The sequence below is a fragment of the Carassius gibelio genome, chromosome B14 (genome assembly GCF_023724105.1).
Source record: "Carassius gibelio isolate Cgi1373 ecotype wild population from Czech Republic chromosome B14, carGib1.2-hapl.c, whole genome shotgun sequence".
Lineage (NCBI taxonomy): Eukaryota > Metazoa > Chordata > Actinopteri > Cypriniformes > Cyprinidae > Carassius > Carassius gibelio.
In genome coordinates, this window is record NC_068409.1 from 23,771,589 (window position 1) to 23,787,864 (window position 16,276).

Sequence of the window (16,276 nt, forward strand, 5' to 3'; positions counted from 1 at the left end):
AATATAAAAAAAAACTGTATAAAGATATATATTTTTCTATCCTATGGCCAGTATGACCACATTTATAATTACATCACTTCCACCCAGAACTAAATAACTACTATAAATTTTCCCTTCATTATTATTATTCTTTTTTAATCCAAAAGAGGTTTGCTTATATACAAAAGATTTCTTTTTCCTTGTCATTACTCCAACTCCCGTTTATTTTTCACAACATAAACATTTATAAAAAAACGCCTTTTATTGTATTATTGATATTCAATTTGTAACTGTTCTCTAAGCTTCGCGTTAATTTAAATCTTAAAACGGGACTAAAAAGCAATAATATATGATTCTGTCCACTTTCCTCTTCCGAGGAGGAGGAAACGCTGACGTCTGCGCGCGTCGTTGACGCGCACCTGTTGCACGGTGATCCAGCGCTGACTGAAAACTTCGCGTTTGTTCCTCAACGACGATTATTTGGCAAAGCTGGAAGTCATTGAGCTCGCAGGGGGAAAACCGGTGTGGGGAAATACTGCGCTATTGGTAAGAAAACATTTAAAGCACATTTGAAGAGATTTTATTAAGACGTTAGGCATCTATTTTATGTACGACAAACTGTAATAACACTGTTTAGATCCTAACGTTAACTGTTACTTTAGAATAGAGACACGAAGCGAGAAAGTGTCTCAGTTGTTGTGTAACTTTATACGCTCTTCTTTTAAGATCTTTTTAAGATCATTTGTATTCCATTTTCCTATAGATAAAAGATAATAGTTTGCGTTTTATTTTCCTGTAAGTTACTCTAACTGTATACTTTTCTGTTTAGTATTGGACTCTTTTATGTGTAATGTTGGATAATTTAGTTAAGTCAATTTGATGTCGTTGTCCATGTATTGGAGCAGGACGGATCCTTGAGGTCTTTATTCTCACTTTAATCCTTTCTATTTTTCCTAAAACATTCAAAGAATGAGGAACAGGTTTGTTAAGAAGGTCTTTTTTGTTTTGGATATTGACCAAACCAGCCTTAATTGAAGGTTATTTAATTTTCTCACACACTTTCCACCAGTTGAGCTCACAAGACTTATGGGTGCTAGCTATCAAGTAATCATAAATGCCTCATTAAAAAAATAAATCTGTTTCTTGAAGACCTCCACCCAATGGTTGTGTGATCATAAAGGGCGGCAACTCATATGATATGCTGACTACATGTTGTTTTCCTCTTTTCCTGATGACATTCCAGAGCTCAGCCTCTTTTCCCAGGCTCTTAGTTATTTATTCTCTAACATCATAAATTGTATTGAGTTGTTGTCCATAATTTTAACAGTGACATGTCAAAACAAGGTTCTCATGCTCTCTGGTCAGAATATTATTTTCGTTCTTTTCAGTAAGAACATGATGAGAATCTGTCTCGTTTAAAGTAGCCTACCTAAATTTTTTGCAATATATATATATTTGATTTGATTGATTTATTAAAGGATTTACTATTGCCAATATGATTATACTTGATTTATGTAGTAGATGCTGGGATGTGAATATCTCCACTTCCCTGCTGCGATATTGGCATTGCGAGCCATTAGTAACCAACTAATTTGCATGTGGAGCTGCATGTCACAGGGTGTCCTTGTGTTTGTCTAATTACCCCCCTCCTGCAGGGAGGTGTTGAAGAGCCTCTGACATCCTGACATTGACAGACACTGCATGGAGGAACTGTGAAAGGTCACTGCCTTTCTTTGACAGTTCTCCCCTGTCTCCAGGTCTCTACCCTTTTTACAAACAGCGGGACTTCCTTTATTTGTGTAACAGTGTCATTATATGTTGAACTTGTCTCTGAAATGCAAATGACATATTCTTGGTTAGGTGCTTGTATATTCATTATTATATGTAAGCAACACTGGCATGTTACTCTGTAAGTGGTTGTACAGGTATGTGGTTCTACGAGTTTCCGTAATTCGCATGTGTGCTGACATTTAATATTTTGTTGACTTAATGCATCCAGAGCCATTTGTTGGTTTTTTATTCCTTAGAAGCAGGACTTGACTCCCGAGGATGGTGCAGAACATGGAGATCAACGTGTCCTTCCTGACTGAGTCTGAGCAAGAATTCATACTAGAAGTCCTTCGGCGAGATGAGGAGCTGAGGCGCTTGGAGGAGCTCCGTGTAAAGTGAGTGTCACGGTTGCGTCATTGAGAATAAGTCTTGTTCTAGAAATGCAGAATTCAATAAAATTGTTCATATGTCATTTATATGATTTTAAAATGGCAACAAATAATTTCTCTGGTTCTCTGGTCTGATGAAAATTCAGCTTCACTGGGAATAAATTACATTTTAAAGCATAGTAAAATAGAAAACAGTTAATTTAAATCATAATAATATTTCACAATATTGCTGTTTAACTGTATTTATTATTATTATTGTTATTAAATAAATGCAGCCTTGGTTAGAGACTTCTTTAAAAAAAAAAAAAAAAAAAACATAAAAAAAGCTTGCTGACACCATACTTTTTTAATTTGTCGGATGTAGTTTATTCAATGTTAATGTTTGTTTAATGTCTGTTTCCACAAAATGAAGTCATACAAATCAGGGCTTAAAGCCTGTTCACACCACAAACTATAATCTATGAAGATCGCTATAAGGATCACTATATTAGCATTCACACCAACAGACGATAACATTGTTTCTTATAAGCACGCACTGAAGTTTTGTCATCTGCTTCAGTTTTGAGCGCTTGAGCTCTTTGAAGTCTGATTTCTTCTGATTGGCCGTCAATGTTTTTAATGTTCATCAGCTGGAAAAGAAGACTGATTATAACAGTGGTTCTTCTGTTTGATTATCGTTATAGCAATGCTGTGGACTCCCCTATTCTCACAAAATTTTAGTGATTATTAAAACTTTACAGTTATTGTTCCTTTGTGTGAAAAAGGATCAGGCAAGAAGTTCAGGGGAATAAATGCTCATTTTTGTATTCTTAGGAAGCTAAAAGCTGAGTTGCTGGAAATCAGAAGAAAGGGTGCGAAACGTGGCAGTGGGAAATACAGCGAGCGCAGCTGTGGCCGCTGTCAAGAGCCTATGGGCCTTCTGACCCGCAACGGTAGCCAGTGCAGAGAATGCAAACACTATGTTTGCAAAAAATGTCAATCTGCTCGACCCAACGGATCTTGGATGTGCACAGTGTGTGCCAAAGAGATGTGAGTGTGTACCCCATGCTTCCCAGTATCCCTCTATTTGGCCTCAGTCCAAGTAGGGGCCCTATCATTAAAAGGCACATTAGACTGGAAAATGAAGCTCTTGCCTAATGGAAAAGGTTAATGTTCAACAGAAAACCCAACTTAAGTTTTTTTTCTTTTTTTCTTTCAGAGATCTGAAGATGAGCACTGGAGACTGGTTCTTGGACGAGAGGGTTAACCGCTATTCTACAGCTCCTGGACACGACTTAGTCCGAGTTTCCCTCAGGAAAAGGCCTCTGTGTGAGTGCAGGAAGCAGATGCTAGACAGTCTGATAGAGACTTGAACTTTGTTTTCATAAAGGGTGGAAAGTAGATTTAGTTTGTGTGTGTTCACCAAGAGGAAAGAATTTAAGAATAGTGCTTCTGTTTACTCCATAGTAAAATGACTGGCAGTATTTTAAGATTAATCATTATACAAAATTCACTTCCCCATTTTACAAATCACATCTCTCTCTTCTAGATAAAAAGCATGAGACAGCGGGGGAAATGCTGTTAAACAGAGCCGAGTTGAATTCCAGCCAAACTGTACCTGTACCTGTGCCCAAGCCAAGACTGAAGGACATTGCACTAGCAAATAAGAGGTGTGTCATCATCAGCAATTATGATGTGTAGTCTAATGTTTCTACTGAGCAAATAATGTAATGTTCTTTATCATTTAAATATTTACTATTCAATTTTAAAGGATCACTCCACCCCAAAATTATAATTTTGTCATTAATCACTTACCCCCATGTCGTTTCAAACCCGTAAAAGCTTTTTTTCGTCTTAGGAGCACAATTTAAGATATTTTGGATGAAAACTGGGAGGCTTGTGACTGTCCCATAGATTGCCTAGTAAATAACACTGTCAAGGTCCATAAAAGTATGAAAGACATCGTCAGAATAGTCCATCTGCCATTAGTTGTTCAACTGTAATGTTATGAAACAACGAGAATACTTTTTGTAAGCGAAGAAAAAAAAAAGACTTTATTCAACAATTCCTTTGTCAACAGTCTCCTCTGTGTCTCTCCATGTCACTGTATGGTGCTTATGCGCTTCTGTATCAGCTGCTCCACAAGGATGCACTGTTTCTGCAGTTATTTATGCATTGATTTGAAAGAAAACAGTGCATCCTTGTGCCGTGGCTTGACAGTGTAATTTACTTGGCAGTCTATGGGACAGTCTCAAGCCTCCCAGTTTTCATCCAAAATATCTTAAATTGTGTTCCGAAGACGAACAAAGCTTTTACAGTTTTGGAACGACATGGAGGTGAGTGATTAATGACAAAATTTTCATTATGGGGTGGAGTATCCCTTTAAATATTTATGTTTTTCCAATCATCTGTTCAAGTGTTATAGCACTCTATTAAATATCACACAGCCAAGTTCTTTGGTGAGTTCACCCAAAAATACAAAATCTGTCAAAATGTATTAATCCTTTTATCACTTTGTGTATGCTGTTTGTTTTCTTTTCTGCAAATCACACATACACACACAAATTTTCTTTACTGTTGTTGTAAAGAAAAGATCTATGTGAATTATCTAAAAAGATATATCTTTTTGAGATAATTCACATAGATCTTTTCTTTACAACAACAGTCTCTACAAGCTGTCAAGCTTCAGTAGGTGCAGTTTTGACGTAATGACATTTGGTTACGAGACATGCAAAAGCAAATACATTTGATGATAACGTCCAGTCTGTCTGTTTGAGATCTTATTATTGTTGTGTTCCACAGAAAAAAAGCATGTATGATTGTAATGACAGGGCTCTAGACTAACTTGTTGCACTGGTGCACCTAACTTTTTTTTTTTTGGTGCACCAGCACAAAAGTTAGGTGCACCCAGATTTTTGACTGCATCGCATTTAACACCGCAGTTTTACAAGGTCACTTGTGGTCGCTGTCCATATAGGCAATATTGACTTTTAGCCTAAATGATTAAGTAATTAATCTGGTCAACATAAAGTTCTTTATTTGAAGCACAATTCTACAAGAAATGTAACTTACTGAAAAAGTGTTGGTGCTTCACTGAGCTGAAATTTAAACTCAAGATAAATGTTTTAAGGGCTTCAAACTGAACATCTCATGGCTCAATGTCTTATGGACTATCCTCCATTGCATTCACATGCCCCTTGAATGGCCAACTCCTGTAGTTTGGCCTTCTTGATCTTTGGCCTTGGCTAAACCAGCTGGCCACATTAATGAATGTCTAAAATATAAAAGAAGTCTAAAACAGGTGGGAGGCCCGCATCTGAACCATGACGTAAAAATTGCCCTGAAGCCCGACTCGAGGGTGTAAAAAAGTCTCTAGAGCACTCTAGAGCCCTGAATGATGTTAGGATGAGACGTTAAGTATATTTTTATCCTGTGTAGTCTGTACTATTTCTATACTACTTGTATGTGTCCAGCTATCCAGTAGCTGTATGGTTGAGGTGTTGTAATATTTAACAGGACGACAGCTCTTTGTCCAGAACTCTATACTTCATCCTGTCTCATTCTTTCAGCTCACCTCTTGAGGCTTATGAGGAACATGATGTGCGAGAGCAACAACGTAGTGACACAGAATCAACAGAAAAAGCCAGTCTTGGCAGCAGCCGCGCTGAGACTGAATCGTCCCATAGTACCCCCATAACGCAAAGGTAAGATCTGATTCTGAGATGCAGAAATCCATGGCTAATGATGTAGTAGTGTGATGCAAGCCTCTGATTTGCACCTAGAAAAGAGGAACCGACAGACAAGACTAGTTCAGCAGACCCTGCAGTGTCCATCCTGATGCTCCCTGCTAACAGTGACAGCCCATCTACCACTGAGACAGTAAGTGTTTATTCATAGCTCACCCTGTTAAGCCATGTATTTTCTCTGTCCTAGTTCTGTTTATGTGTCACCTATTGAATTTCCGTCACCCCTCCAAATTAAGGCCTCATTAATTCATCACATGAATGCCTGCTCTGACTCCTTGCGTGACGTGGATAGGCTTTTCAAGAAAAGTGTCAGAAGAGTGCACAAACTATCAGGTATGAGTATACACTACTTTTTCAGGAGTCTGGGAAGTTTTTTAAAGAATTTAATAGTTTTTTTAAGCAAAGAAGCATTAAGTTGATCTAAATTGACAGGGAAGCAGTTTAAAAACAAAAATTTATATTTGCAAAAATGCATTTTTTTCTATTTATTGAATAATTCTGTAAAAATGTAGCATAGCGTTCAACAAAAATATTGAGCAGCATAACCGTTTTCAAAACATTTTCTGACCACTAAATCAGAATATTAGAATTATTTCTGAAGGGTCATGTGACACTGAAGCTTGGAGCAATGATGCTGAAAATTCAGCTTTGCCATCACAGGAATAAATATAATTTTAAAATGCATTCAAATAGAAAATTGTTATACTGATTTATAATAAAACTTCACAATATTTCTGTTTTTACTGTCTTTTTTTATTTCAAATTGTGCAGCCTTGGTGAGCATAAGAAACACTAAAATCTCACAAAGTTACAAAGTTTTGCTCTGGGTTTTAAGTATGCAAACGCTGTTTTTCATTATAGATATTAAACCAACCTCCACACTTGATTTGCGTGAAGATGTGACAGAAAGTGCTACACCCTCTATGAGAGACAGATGCCGGTCAGTTCCTGGCCTTAATGCTGTGAGTTAATTTCTAACAAATACAAACTATTTTAAACAAGTTTGCAATTCATTATTTCCATCTGCAGTCTAAAGTGACCTGAATGTCTGAGTTGTTTCATTAGGATGAAGAGGAGAAGGAGGAAGATATCGATAACTTGGTGAATATACACAAGCAGAAATTCGGTAATAGCTCAGGAAGTTTGGGAGGCTCGAGGGTAACCCACTTTAATATTATTAATTAAAATAATATTAAGTAATTATTAAAATGAAGTAATGTTGACATTAATTTTTAAATTGATTATTACTAATAATACAATGGTATTTATATATTTATTTTTGGTTTAAATTAATTTATTCACAAACTAAATAAAATCAAATATTAGACACTTGAATATGCTGCCCAGCTGTGTTTTTTTTTCACAGGCCATTCTTGGTAGTACGATGAGTGTGTACAGTGAAGCAGGAGACTATGAGTGTGTGGAAGTGAGTGGAGATATTTTCTTCTCTCTCAGCTATGACGAGCCCAGCCAGTGCCTGTCTATTGTGGTCGATGAGTGTAAAGGCCTGGCTTATGCTGATGCAGCAAGAAAGAAGTGCAACCCGTAAGTAGGCCTCCACATTTTCCTGAGAGGGTCTCAGTTCTTTACTGTCTTCCAAGAATAATAATTTTCCACCCGTGAAACATACCACTGGGTTTCCCCGTTACAGAGAGAAAATCACTGCTAAACTCCCCCGTTTGGTTTATTTCTTTCTACAGATATGTCAAGGCTTACCTCCTGCCAGACAAAAGCAAGAAGAAAACCTCAATCAAAAATAACAGCATTAACCCCAGTTTTAAGGAAACACTGAAGGTATAGTTTAAATTCCTTAATAAATAGATTCCTAGAAAAATCTAACTCCCCAAAATAACTAATGTCTCATGGTTTGGAACAACAAATACTATCAGGAACTGATACCAGTGGGTAATAATAGAAACACTATATGCTGCGCTTTAATGGAAGGTAATTAAAACACTACACACTAACATCAGGTTTCGAATGGGCTTGGTATTGACAGAGAAGATAAGTACACTGTTATCACCGAGTCACAGTCAGACAAATATTAGTTCATATACTTGCCCCATTTTAATCTAGAGCAAACAACGTGCAGTTCACACAAACAGACTAAACAAACTGGCCAAAGCTCCTACATGGTAACCTCTCACTTTAATTTATTTTATAGTGACAACCTGTCTTGTGCTTGTTTGTTTTAGTATTCCATCAGCCGCACCCAGCTCATGACTCGAACGCTGCAACTCTCAGTTTGGCACTACGACCGTTTTGGCCACAATGCTTTCCTGGGTGAGGTGGAGGTACCAATGGATAGCCATGATATTGACTCTGCACATCAAAAGTGTATGGCTCTTAGAGGAAAGGTATATGTTTGTTTGGATGCTACAGCAATAGGTCACTGTACTCAAGTTGTTGTTTTGTTTAGCGTTATGGTTAACTGCTTCAAGGAAAGTCTGTTCACTCAGCGTCGGGTCATATTTTCAATGCCTCCAGGCAGCTCATGCAAGGCCAAGTCCTATCTAAATGAATGGGGGAATCAAATCGGCAACAAAATCTGATATGAACTGCCCCATGAATGTAGTTTCTTATGTTCAAATAGTGTTTAAAAAGCTTATTTTTTTAGGCTAGGCCAGCCAATGTGCATGCAAAATTAGGATTTTTAAAAATAATAAGATCGGGTGTCTATGGATTGACGCAATGAGGTGGGACTATTCTGCCATATTGTGGGTTGCAGTTTCTACCATTCACATGTATAGGAGGGAACCATCTTCGTATCTCTACATTTCTTCCTGTTTGTGTTTATAGGCATCTGCTCAGCCAGCATCTCCATTTGATCAGTACAAAGGAGAGCTGGTGATTTCTCTGAAGTATGTCACCGCGAATAAGACACAGTCAGAAGACTCTAATGGAAAAGGTGAAGGGAAAACCATTAACATATCTGTAAAATGTCTTTAGCTTGTGTTACCTAGTAAATTATGCCTCCTATTCTCTACTGAAGGAAAAAAGACCAAACCCACAGATGGTGCTGAGCTGCACGTGTTGATCAAAGAGGCCAAAAATCTGACAGCCATGAAAGCTGGGGGCACATGTGATTCCTTTGTGAAAGGGTTTGCAAACATCTGTTTTATTTCAAAAGGCCCTTGTTTGTTTATATCTACTAATAGCACTGTCTTTCAGGTATCTGCTGCCATCAAAGAACAAGTCTTCCTCAAAGAAGAAGACTCCGGTAGCGAAGAAGACGAAGAACCCCAACTACAACCACACATTTGTGTACACCGACCTGAGTCTGGAGCAGCTGAAGGATTTATGTCTGGAACTCACCGTCTGGGACAGAGAGACCCTGCATAGCAACGACTTCCTGGGAGGAGTTCGCCTCAGCTTGGGAGGAGGTAATGCGACACTACACATTTCTTTGAGCTGAAATCAGTTCAGAAGCCTTTAACGTTGATTTAATTACTGGATTCACCAACTGCAGATACCAAATTCCGAAGAAGTGTCACTGTGACACCATTCAAGTGTTGTTGTTTTTTCTAGTCAAACTTTGATGTGATTCATGTTAATTAAACTTGAGCTAATAATGCATACCATACTAAAGTCTCAGCAAGATCTCTTTAATGCATGTTCAAAAACAAAGTAAAAACAGTAATTTGAAATAATGCAATTTCAAATAAAAGTTTTTCTATTTTAATATATTTTAACATTTTTAAATAATTTCTGATGGCAAAGCTGAATTTTTAGTAGCCAGCCAGTATTCAGTGTCTCATGATCCTTCAGAAATCATTCACATATGCTAATGTGGTGCTCAAGAAACATGTATCATCATTATCATTATTAATGTTGAAAACAATTGTGCTGCTTAATATTTCTGTGAAAACCATGATACATTTAAAATAAAAAGAAAGATACAAAGAACAGCATTTGAAGTATAAATCATTTGGAACATAAATGTCTAAAATGTTTTCACAGTGAATATCAAAGAGGGAAAGGAAGAGTGGGTGGCAGACTCCACAGGGGAGGAGATCTTGCTGTGGAAGAAGATGATGCAGTACCCTGACTCTTGGGCAGAGGGCACTCTTCCACTGCGCTCGTCCATGGGAAAGGGCAAGTGAGGACATTTCGCAATACCCCCCACTAAAGCCATTATCAGGACAGGGGGTTACACATTCCACAACATTTAGTTTGTTTTGTGTGCTGCTGTTACAGCTGTGCAATATGAGAACATTAATGCATCACAGTAATATTTTAAAGACTATTTAGGTTAATGCATAGGACCGTGCATAAAATGCTTTTATATTTTTTAACATTTAAGGCAATTCACAAATAATGATACGGAAATGTGCTGTGTATACGTTAATTATATTTATTTCCTATAAATGTTACAGCTGAATGGATGTATTGAAATACAACATCATTTTTGAACGCTGTTCTTAAAAATGGACAGTAAAAATTTTAGTTTGAATAACACTTTCGATGTGCACTTTATAAATGGCCCACAAATATTTCCATGTTTAAACACAATTTATTTTAACATCGTAATGCTGATTAACTCCATTGTGAGCCACTTTTTTTTTTTAGGAGCTACATGAAAATACCAGCATGTAATAAATATTAAATATTTTTAAGAATCCACGTTGTGTGCTGTACACTCGATTATAGATGGGTTCTTCAGAATATGTGAATATTTTGAATATCTTGTGCATCTTCACATGGCCTCTTCCAGTCTAAATCACATTTCCAGCTGTGATTCTCTGTGAATAATATCTGCAATATGTAGTTTCAAATGACTGTTTGTCTAGGAAACAGGCTGTTGTGGTGCCTGTCATTATAAAGACAGGCACCCACCCACAACATCAGATCTGGAGTTGATCAGACTGAGGTCAGTCACAGAAGTCCCTGTTCATTTCCAGTCTCTCCAGCTCCTCCTCTGTGAGGAGAAACTCATCCACATACGTGTAGAGCTCATCAGAGGTGGTAGGGTTGACAAAGCGCTCCCGATCCACACCAAACTCATCCAGCAGCACCATGGTGAAATATGCCGTAGATATATACAGTGCCTGTCTGTTACATACAATCAAAAAACACATGAAAACCACATGTAGTTTGGAAACACACATGCACAGTGGAGAGAATCAACCAAACTTTTTCTTTTCAGCATAGTCACTGTTGTTGCAAAACCTCATGAAAGTGTTTTGTCCAAAATTGTCATGTGGCTTTTATCAAAATATGGCCTGGTCTTGAATAGAAAATAGACTGGTCAGTATGTCTCTGCTGGAACTTAAAGTCGGCATTAAATCCAGTTTTCTTCAGTGTAACTTGATATAAAATGAGAAAGCTTTGAATAGGATTTGATTGAATCAATTGGGAACATACAAGACTTTAAAAAAAGTAAATACTGTTAATACAGTATGTTGACTTTGTGTATTTGTTTGTAATATTGCAGTCATCTGCCAGTAATACAGTAGTTAAGCATACAATATTTAACATGTAAACAGCACTGTAGATAATTAGTTAGTTACCTAAGACCCTCTATGACTTCAGGATCTAGTCGTTGTTCTTTGATGCGGCCCACTGCACGAGGGTAAGTTCCTAACAGCTCGATCACTGTCACATGTCGCAGATCCAGACCACACTCAGCTTTCTGTCAGAACATTCCCACAATCATACAGTTATGCACTGTAATACTCTCCTTATTTAAAATAATTTTTGCATTAGTCAAAGATGTGAAGTCTCTATACTACCTGCAGCATAATATTCTGAAGCCTGTACTTCTGGTTAGCGTTTTCTGGAGTAGACACAACAAGAAGCCTTCTCTTTTCATAAAACTGGTCAAGCAGAGCACCAGCAGACCTGACGTCTGTTTTAATAGCCATTACTAAAAGAAAAGGCAAATGTTTCACAAAAACAAAAAGGAAATTTGACTGTTCCAGTTAAAAATAAACCCTAACCTCAAGCACATACTCACATATACACTGAGCGGCATCATCAGACCAGCTGCGATTGAGCTGACAAACACGTGTTGCAAAACCTGTCCTTTCGAAGCCGGGATCACAGTGGTATTCACATACAGCCCCATAATTATTGCCATCCGATGAGCATGTCAGATAGCCATGCATAGGCGGCTTTAGCTTTGGGCATCGTCTCACTGAGGGAAAGAACATTTCCGTTTAAGGCAAATAAACCACTGTATAGTACAACTCACTGGATCTATAGAAGGAAGTTAAAACCTTAAGTCACATATTAATAACGTTAGTTAGTTACAGTTAAAGGAATGGTTCCCCAAATTTTTTTAATTCCGTAATCATTTACTCATGACTTTATTTCTTCTGTTGAATGCAGAAGATATTTTGAATAATTCCTCAGTGCTTTTGGTCCATGAAATGAAACTAAGTCAGTGGGTTCCAATATTTATGTTCCACAGAAATCTGAAATAATAAAGGTGAGTAAATGATGACACAGTTTTCATTTTTGAGTGAACTTTCTCTTTAACACTCGGAAGCAGGGGCAAATCCAGATTGAATACTGGCTTCACCTTCAACATGCACTGTAAACTTGCATGTGGCTGTGTTGCGAGCCTGGTCAGAGACTCTATATCGTATTACATGTAATCCTTCAGGAAAGTCAGATCCAGACTCCAGCCCATTTCGCAAGACCCTGATAAAGGATGACAAAAATGCAGTTTACAGGTTGCTTCACAGAGGAAGTTGGGTGGCTTTCATAAATTGTGATGCACATACTGAAGTGCTCTGTCAGCGGTATCTTTAGCAACAGGACGATCCCATGAAACCATGGCAGTTAGTTTTCCTGGTTCTGCTACCTTCACTCTGGACAAAGGACATTTCAGTTTGGGGGGGTCATGATCTGAAACAATGTGATTTTTTTTTTCAATGTTACAACATATTCTTTTTAATTTAATAGATAATGGCATCTGTCTGATATATTAGACTAGAATTACAAATGTACCTGCACACGTCGGTTCAGTGCCACTCCATGTTCCCTCTTCTTGGCACATCCGGTAGCGATCTCCCTCAATCTGGTAGCCTTCATAACAGGTGTAGTCACACCTGGAGTCTACCACGAAACCACGAGAGCAACTGTACATACCGTAGTCAATCAGAGGCAGAACATGGCAGCGTATCTCTAAGATTCAGACATAATATAAACACAGGGTTCAAGTAATGTACTCAGAAGTAGCTGCCAAATACATGTTTGTCACTGAATCAAAGAAGTAGTTTTTTGACACAATTATTATGACACCTTTTAAGTGTACTTACTTCGACAAATAGCGGATCCAGACCAGCGGCGATTTGGCATGCACTGCACAGATGATTGTCCCAGCCGTTTATATCCTCGAACACAGGAGAGCGAACAGCGAGTTCCAAGCGAGCCCCGGTGGTGTCCGCCTCGAGGAGAAGAACAGGACACTTCCCCATTGGACAGCTTTAGTATATTGCACCACTGCGGATCTGATGGAAAAAATGGTTTTAAAGTAGCTGTAGCATTTTACAATTAGCCATATTGTAAAATTAGTTCACATATTTACGTTTGTAGTCCAACTGAGGGGTGTAGTGAATCTCATCCTCATGTACAACTTCATTGGTGTCATGGTGAGAAGACGCTGAGCCTAAGATCAAACATATGTAATAAAACCTTTAGCTTTGATATCAGTAAAAAAAAGTCTTTTAAAAGTCATTTTCCAAAAGACTGTGTCAAAATATTGGCCGGCACATCATGATAGCAGCAAATCAGCTGCATCATTAGTATCCTGCAGCCTCAGCAGTAGAGAAAAAGATCCCCAACCACCAGTTTTTGTTTCCAAGTAGCACAACCACCATCATCATTCTTTCCACTCTGAGAGGTTTTTCCGGTTTCACATATATACAGTAGGCAACATCTGAAGTGTATCAAAACCTTTCATCAAAAAGTTGTCCTAAAGCCTAAATTCAAAATGTTTTCTTGTCTAGGGACAACTTTGATTTTGACAACTTTGACAAATTTTGTCTAATGTAAACCTTTGTGAGACTGATTGTTTAGAACCATGAGCTTTCTCTAAAATATAAGGACAATTTCAGGAAAAACATTCAGAGAAGATCCCTAAAGGGAGCTTTAAAAAGTTCAATACTGTACAGCATGTCAGCTGAAATCTAGGTCAGAATTGTCTTTAAAAAATGAAAAAGGAGCTGCTGTTTACACACACAAAACTGAAGACCCAGCCGAGTCAGGGTTGCCAAGTCCATGTTTACTGCATTCGGATCATTGAAAATAATTTTGTACAGACTGTCTCACCAGGGAAGTTCTATGGAATAAATATATTGGAGTGGCTCAGTGTTATTTTAGTACTTTTCCATGCATGAAAAAAGTTGTACATTTCACTCATTTTCTAAGCTGAAGTTCGCCTAATACTGGCAGCTGGTCACCTGCCTAGTTTGTTTCCCTGCCTTCATCTGTAGATGTGCTGGGATACAATCCAGTGACTGTACATAGAACAAGCAGCTATAGACAAATGGATGGATACTTCTTGAGTCATGGAATATATTCTTACAACTCACCATTTCCTTCTAAGTAAAAGACTGAGACATGTCTGAGCACAAGAATATCTGAATCTAAGCCAATGATATGGAAAGAGGATAACAGTATGCAAAGATGTTGCCAGGCCTAGAGGGATCTCATTTTAAATATCCATCCAATTTAAAAACTGTTTGTCCTATGTAGGGTCGGGGGATGCTGGAGCTTAACCCAGAGTCTTGAGCTTCAGGCAAGGAAACACCATGGATAGATGGGCAGACTTTTAAAATGCATTTATTTAAGTCTATAAATGCAAGATTTATACTGATAGAGACTGACTGCAGCTGTCTACAGAGCTGTAACATACCAAGACTGTGACTCAACATTTGTCAATACCCACACTGCTGTACACTACCTGGAAAACATTATGTAGCTCTCCTCAAGGGAAAACTTTCCTATTTGTGTGAGGAAAATGTTGTTCTCATTTTGACAAACTATTTGGAACTGTGCCGAAAGCCAAACCACTTAACTCTTTTAATCACACAAAATATGTACATTCCCATGAACAGACAATCAGTTCACTTGCATAGCTGATACAGTGCATGGCAAGATTTTTCTTGATTATTTGTTTGTTTGGCCTTCGACCCAAACAGGACACAGGTAAAGTTGTTCCTTTAAAAAAGTCAAATAAGGGCTCTGTCACAAATGGTGAGCTCACAGTCAGTCATTTACTGGGTCACTGGGTTGTAATTACAACCGTTTAGATGGTATGGACATCATTCTTCAAACAGTGAACGTGTTAATAATATGTCTTTAGAGACATTCAACGCTTAATGGATGAAACAGTGTATGGTTATGTCTATGAAACTACTCCTTTGGCCAAATGTACGTGACTTATTCCCCTGGAGTCTGAATCATTTGAATCAGAATCTTCCAAGACAAACTAGTGCGCGACTGAATGACTGGGGTTTCGAGAATCAATAGCTGGAGGAAAAAGAACATGTTAGTCTGTAACTTTTACTGCATACTATTATTTATGAAGGTTTTTATATTAAATCCGTTCCTAAAGGTAAAACAAAATCTCCATTTATCCGCTAAGACCTGATAGTCCGTTAACTTCAGTGCAAACGTAAACACAACTGAACGGTTGAGAAAGATTAATATTATGTACTTTGCTTTACTTAAAAAAACAAAAAAACAAAAACAAAACATAGTTATCACCGTTCAAATCAGAGAAGATTACGGTTTCATAAAGAAAGAGAATATAAAGATCTCTTACCCTCAGTGTAATCACCCAGAGACTGACAAATGATGCACCACTCAACAAAAAGTACAATAAATCTGATCATTGCATTTGGTGTCAGACGGAAATGGCTATAAATGTTAGAAGCTGATTTTTTACTTGAAGTATATGCTGCTATTTCCAAAGTAATAGTTCGGATAGCAAAATCTTGACAGAGTTTAGTCCCAAGCAGTGAATCCCACGCAGCCTTCAAACGACTGGTGTCTATTACATGATCTCAGCACAAATTTATTCCACTAGTCGGACTTGCAAAGTCTGTGTTTATGCTTGGACGGATGGTGGCACTGCTGTTCCATTATTTTGAAACTATGGCCAAAATTAAGCTGTATAAGGTCTTTAAAAAGCATTTCAAATGATTTTTTTCTTTCTTTTATACTTTGTAGTTACAATAAAAAAGGGAATTAGAAAATACAAAACAATTTAAAGAATAAATAAAGAGTTCAGATGCAAAAGTCTCTAATGCAGTCAGAAATTTTCAGCTAAAATTAGCATATTTTTTCTCAGGCTCCTGTGTTTATGTTCAGTTAATTCAATTTAATGGCAATGATTGCCATTAAAGTGAAATAAGTGAACCTACACATTTGGACCCTGATAGAAATGCTAATTTTAGATGA

General features: G+C 37.6%; 2 protein-coding genes across 3 annotated transcripts; one reads left to right on the forward strand and one right to left on the reverse strand.

Moving 5' to 3' along the window:
- The first annotated feature begins 351 nt into the window (after window positions 1-351).
- Window positions 352-10,486, forward strand: sytl4 (synaptotagmin-like 4). 2 transcript variants are annotated; one of them, XM_052574644.1, is made up of 17 exons: window positions 352-525; window positions 2,007-2,144; window positions 2,952-3,167; window positions 3,337-3,446; window positions 3,667-3,787; window positions 5,687-5,821; window positions 5,900-5,996; window positions 6,100-6,196; window positions 6,725-6,825; window positions 6,929-6,964; window positions 7,230-7,408; window positions 7,564-7,657; window positions 8,059-8,220; window positions 8,663-8,771; window positions 8,856-8,964; window positions 9,035-9,246; window positions 9,824-10,486. In XM_052574644.1, the coding sequence occupies exons 2-17, from the start codon at window positions 2,029-2,031 to the stop codon at window positions 9,964-9,966; spliced, it is 2,037 nt and encodes a 678-aa protein (XP_052430604.1). In that variant the 5' UTR covers window positions 352-525; window positions 2,007-2,028; the 3' UTR covers window positions 9,967-10,486. The 2 variants fall into 2 exon arrangements, with proteins under 2 accessions (XP_052430604.1, XP_052430603.1); XM_052574643.1 differs by having other exon boundaries at window positions 353-525; window positions 6,929-7,021.
- On the reverse strand, window positions 9,453-15,874 carry srpx2 (sushi-repeat containing protein X-linked 2). The gene is made up of 10 exons (XM_052574646.1): window positions 15,639-15,874; window positions 13,398-13,478; window positions 13,129-13,320; window positions 12,818-12,994; window positions 12,592-12,715; window positions 12,387-12,508; window positions 11,820-11,999; window positions 11,596-11,729; window positions 11,374-11,495; window positions 9,453-10,915 (listed from the first exon to the last, which is right to left on the reverse strand). Exons 1-10 carry the CDS (start codon window positions 15,706-15,708, stop codon window positions 10,735-10,737), a joined length of 1,383 nt encoding a protein of 460 aa, XP_052430606.1. The 5' UTR covers window positions 15,709-15,874; the 3' UTR covers window positions 9,453-10,734.
- Window positions 15,875-16,276: the final 402 nt, after the last annotated feature.

Coding starts and splice junctions, on each gene's coding strand:
- srpx2 (XM_052574646.1), bottom strand. CDS start 15,708: ATGATCAGATTTATTGTACTTTTTGTTGAGTGGTGCATCATTTGTCAG. Junction 13,479..15,638: donor TCTGGGTGATTACACTGAGG/GTAAGAGATCTT, acceptor GTTTGATCTTAG/GCTCAGCGTCTTCTCACCAT. Junction 12,000..12,386: donor GTTTACAGTGCATGTTGAAG/GTGAAGCCAGTA, acceptor TCTTTCCCTCAG/TGAGACGATGCCCAAAGCTA.
- sytl4 (XM_052574643.1), top strand. CDS start 2,029: ATGGTGCAGAACATGGAGATCAACGTGTCCTTCCTGACTGAGTCTGAG. Junction 2,145..2,951: donor TTGGAGGAGCTCCGTGTAAA/GTGAGTGTCACG, acceptor TTGTATTCTTAG/GAAGCTAAAAGCTGAGTTGC. Junction 8,221..8,662: donor GTATGGCTCTTAGAGGAAAG/GTATATGTTTGT, acceptor TTGTGTTTATAG/GCATCTGCTCAGCCAGCATC.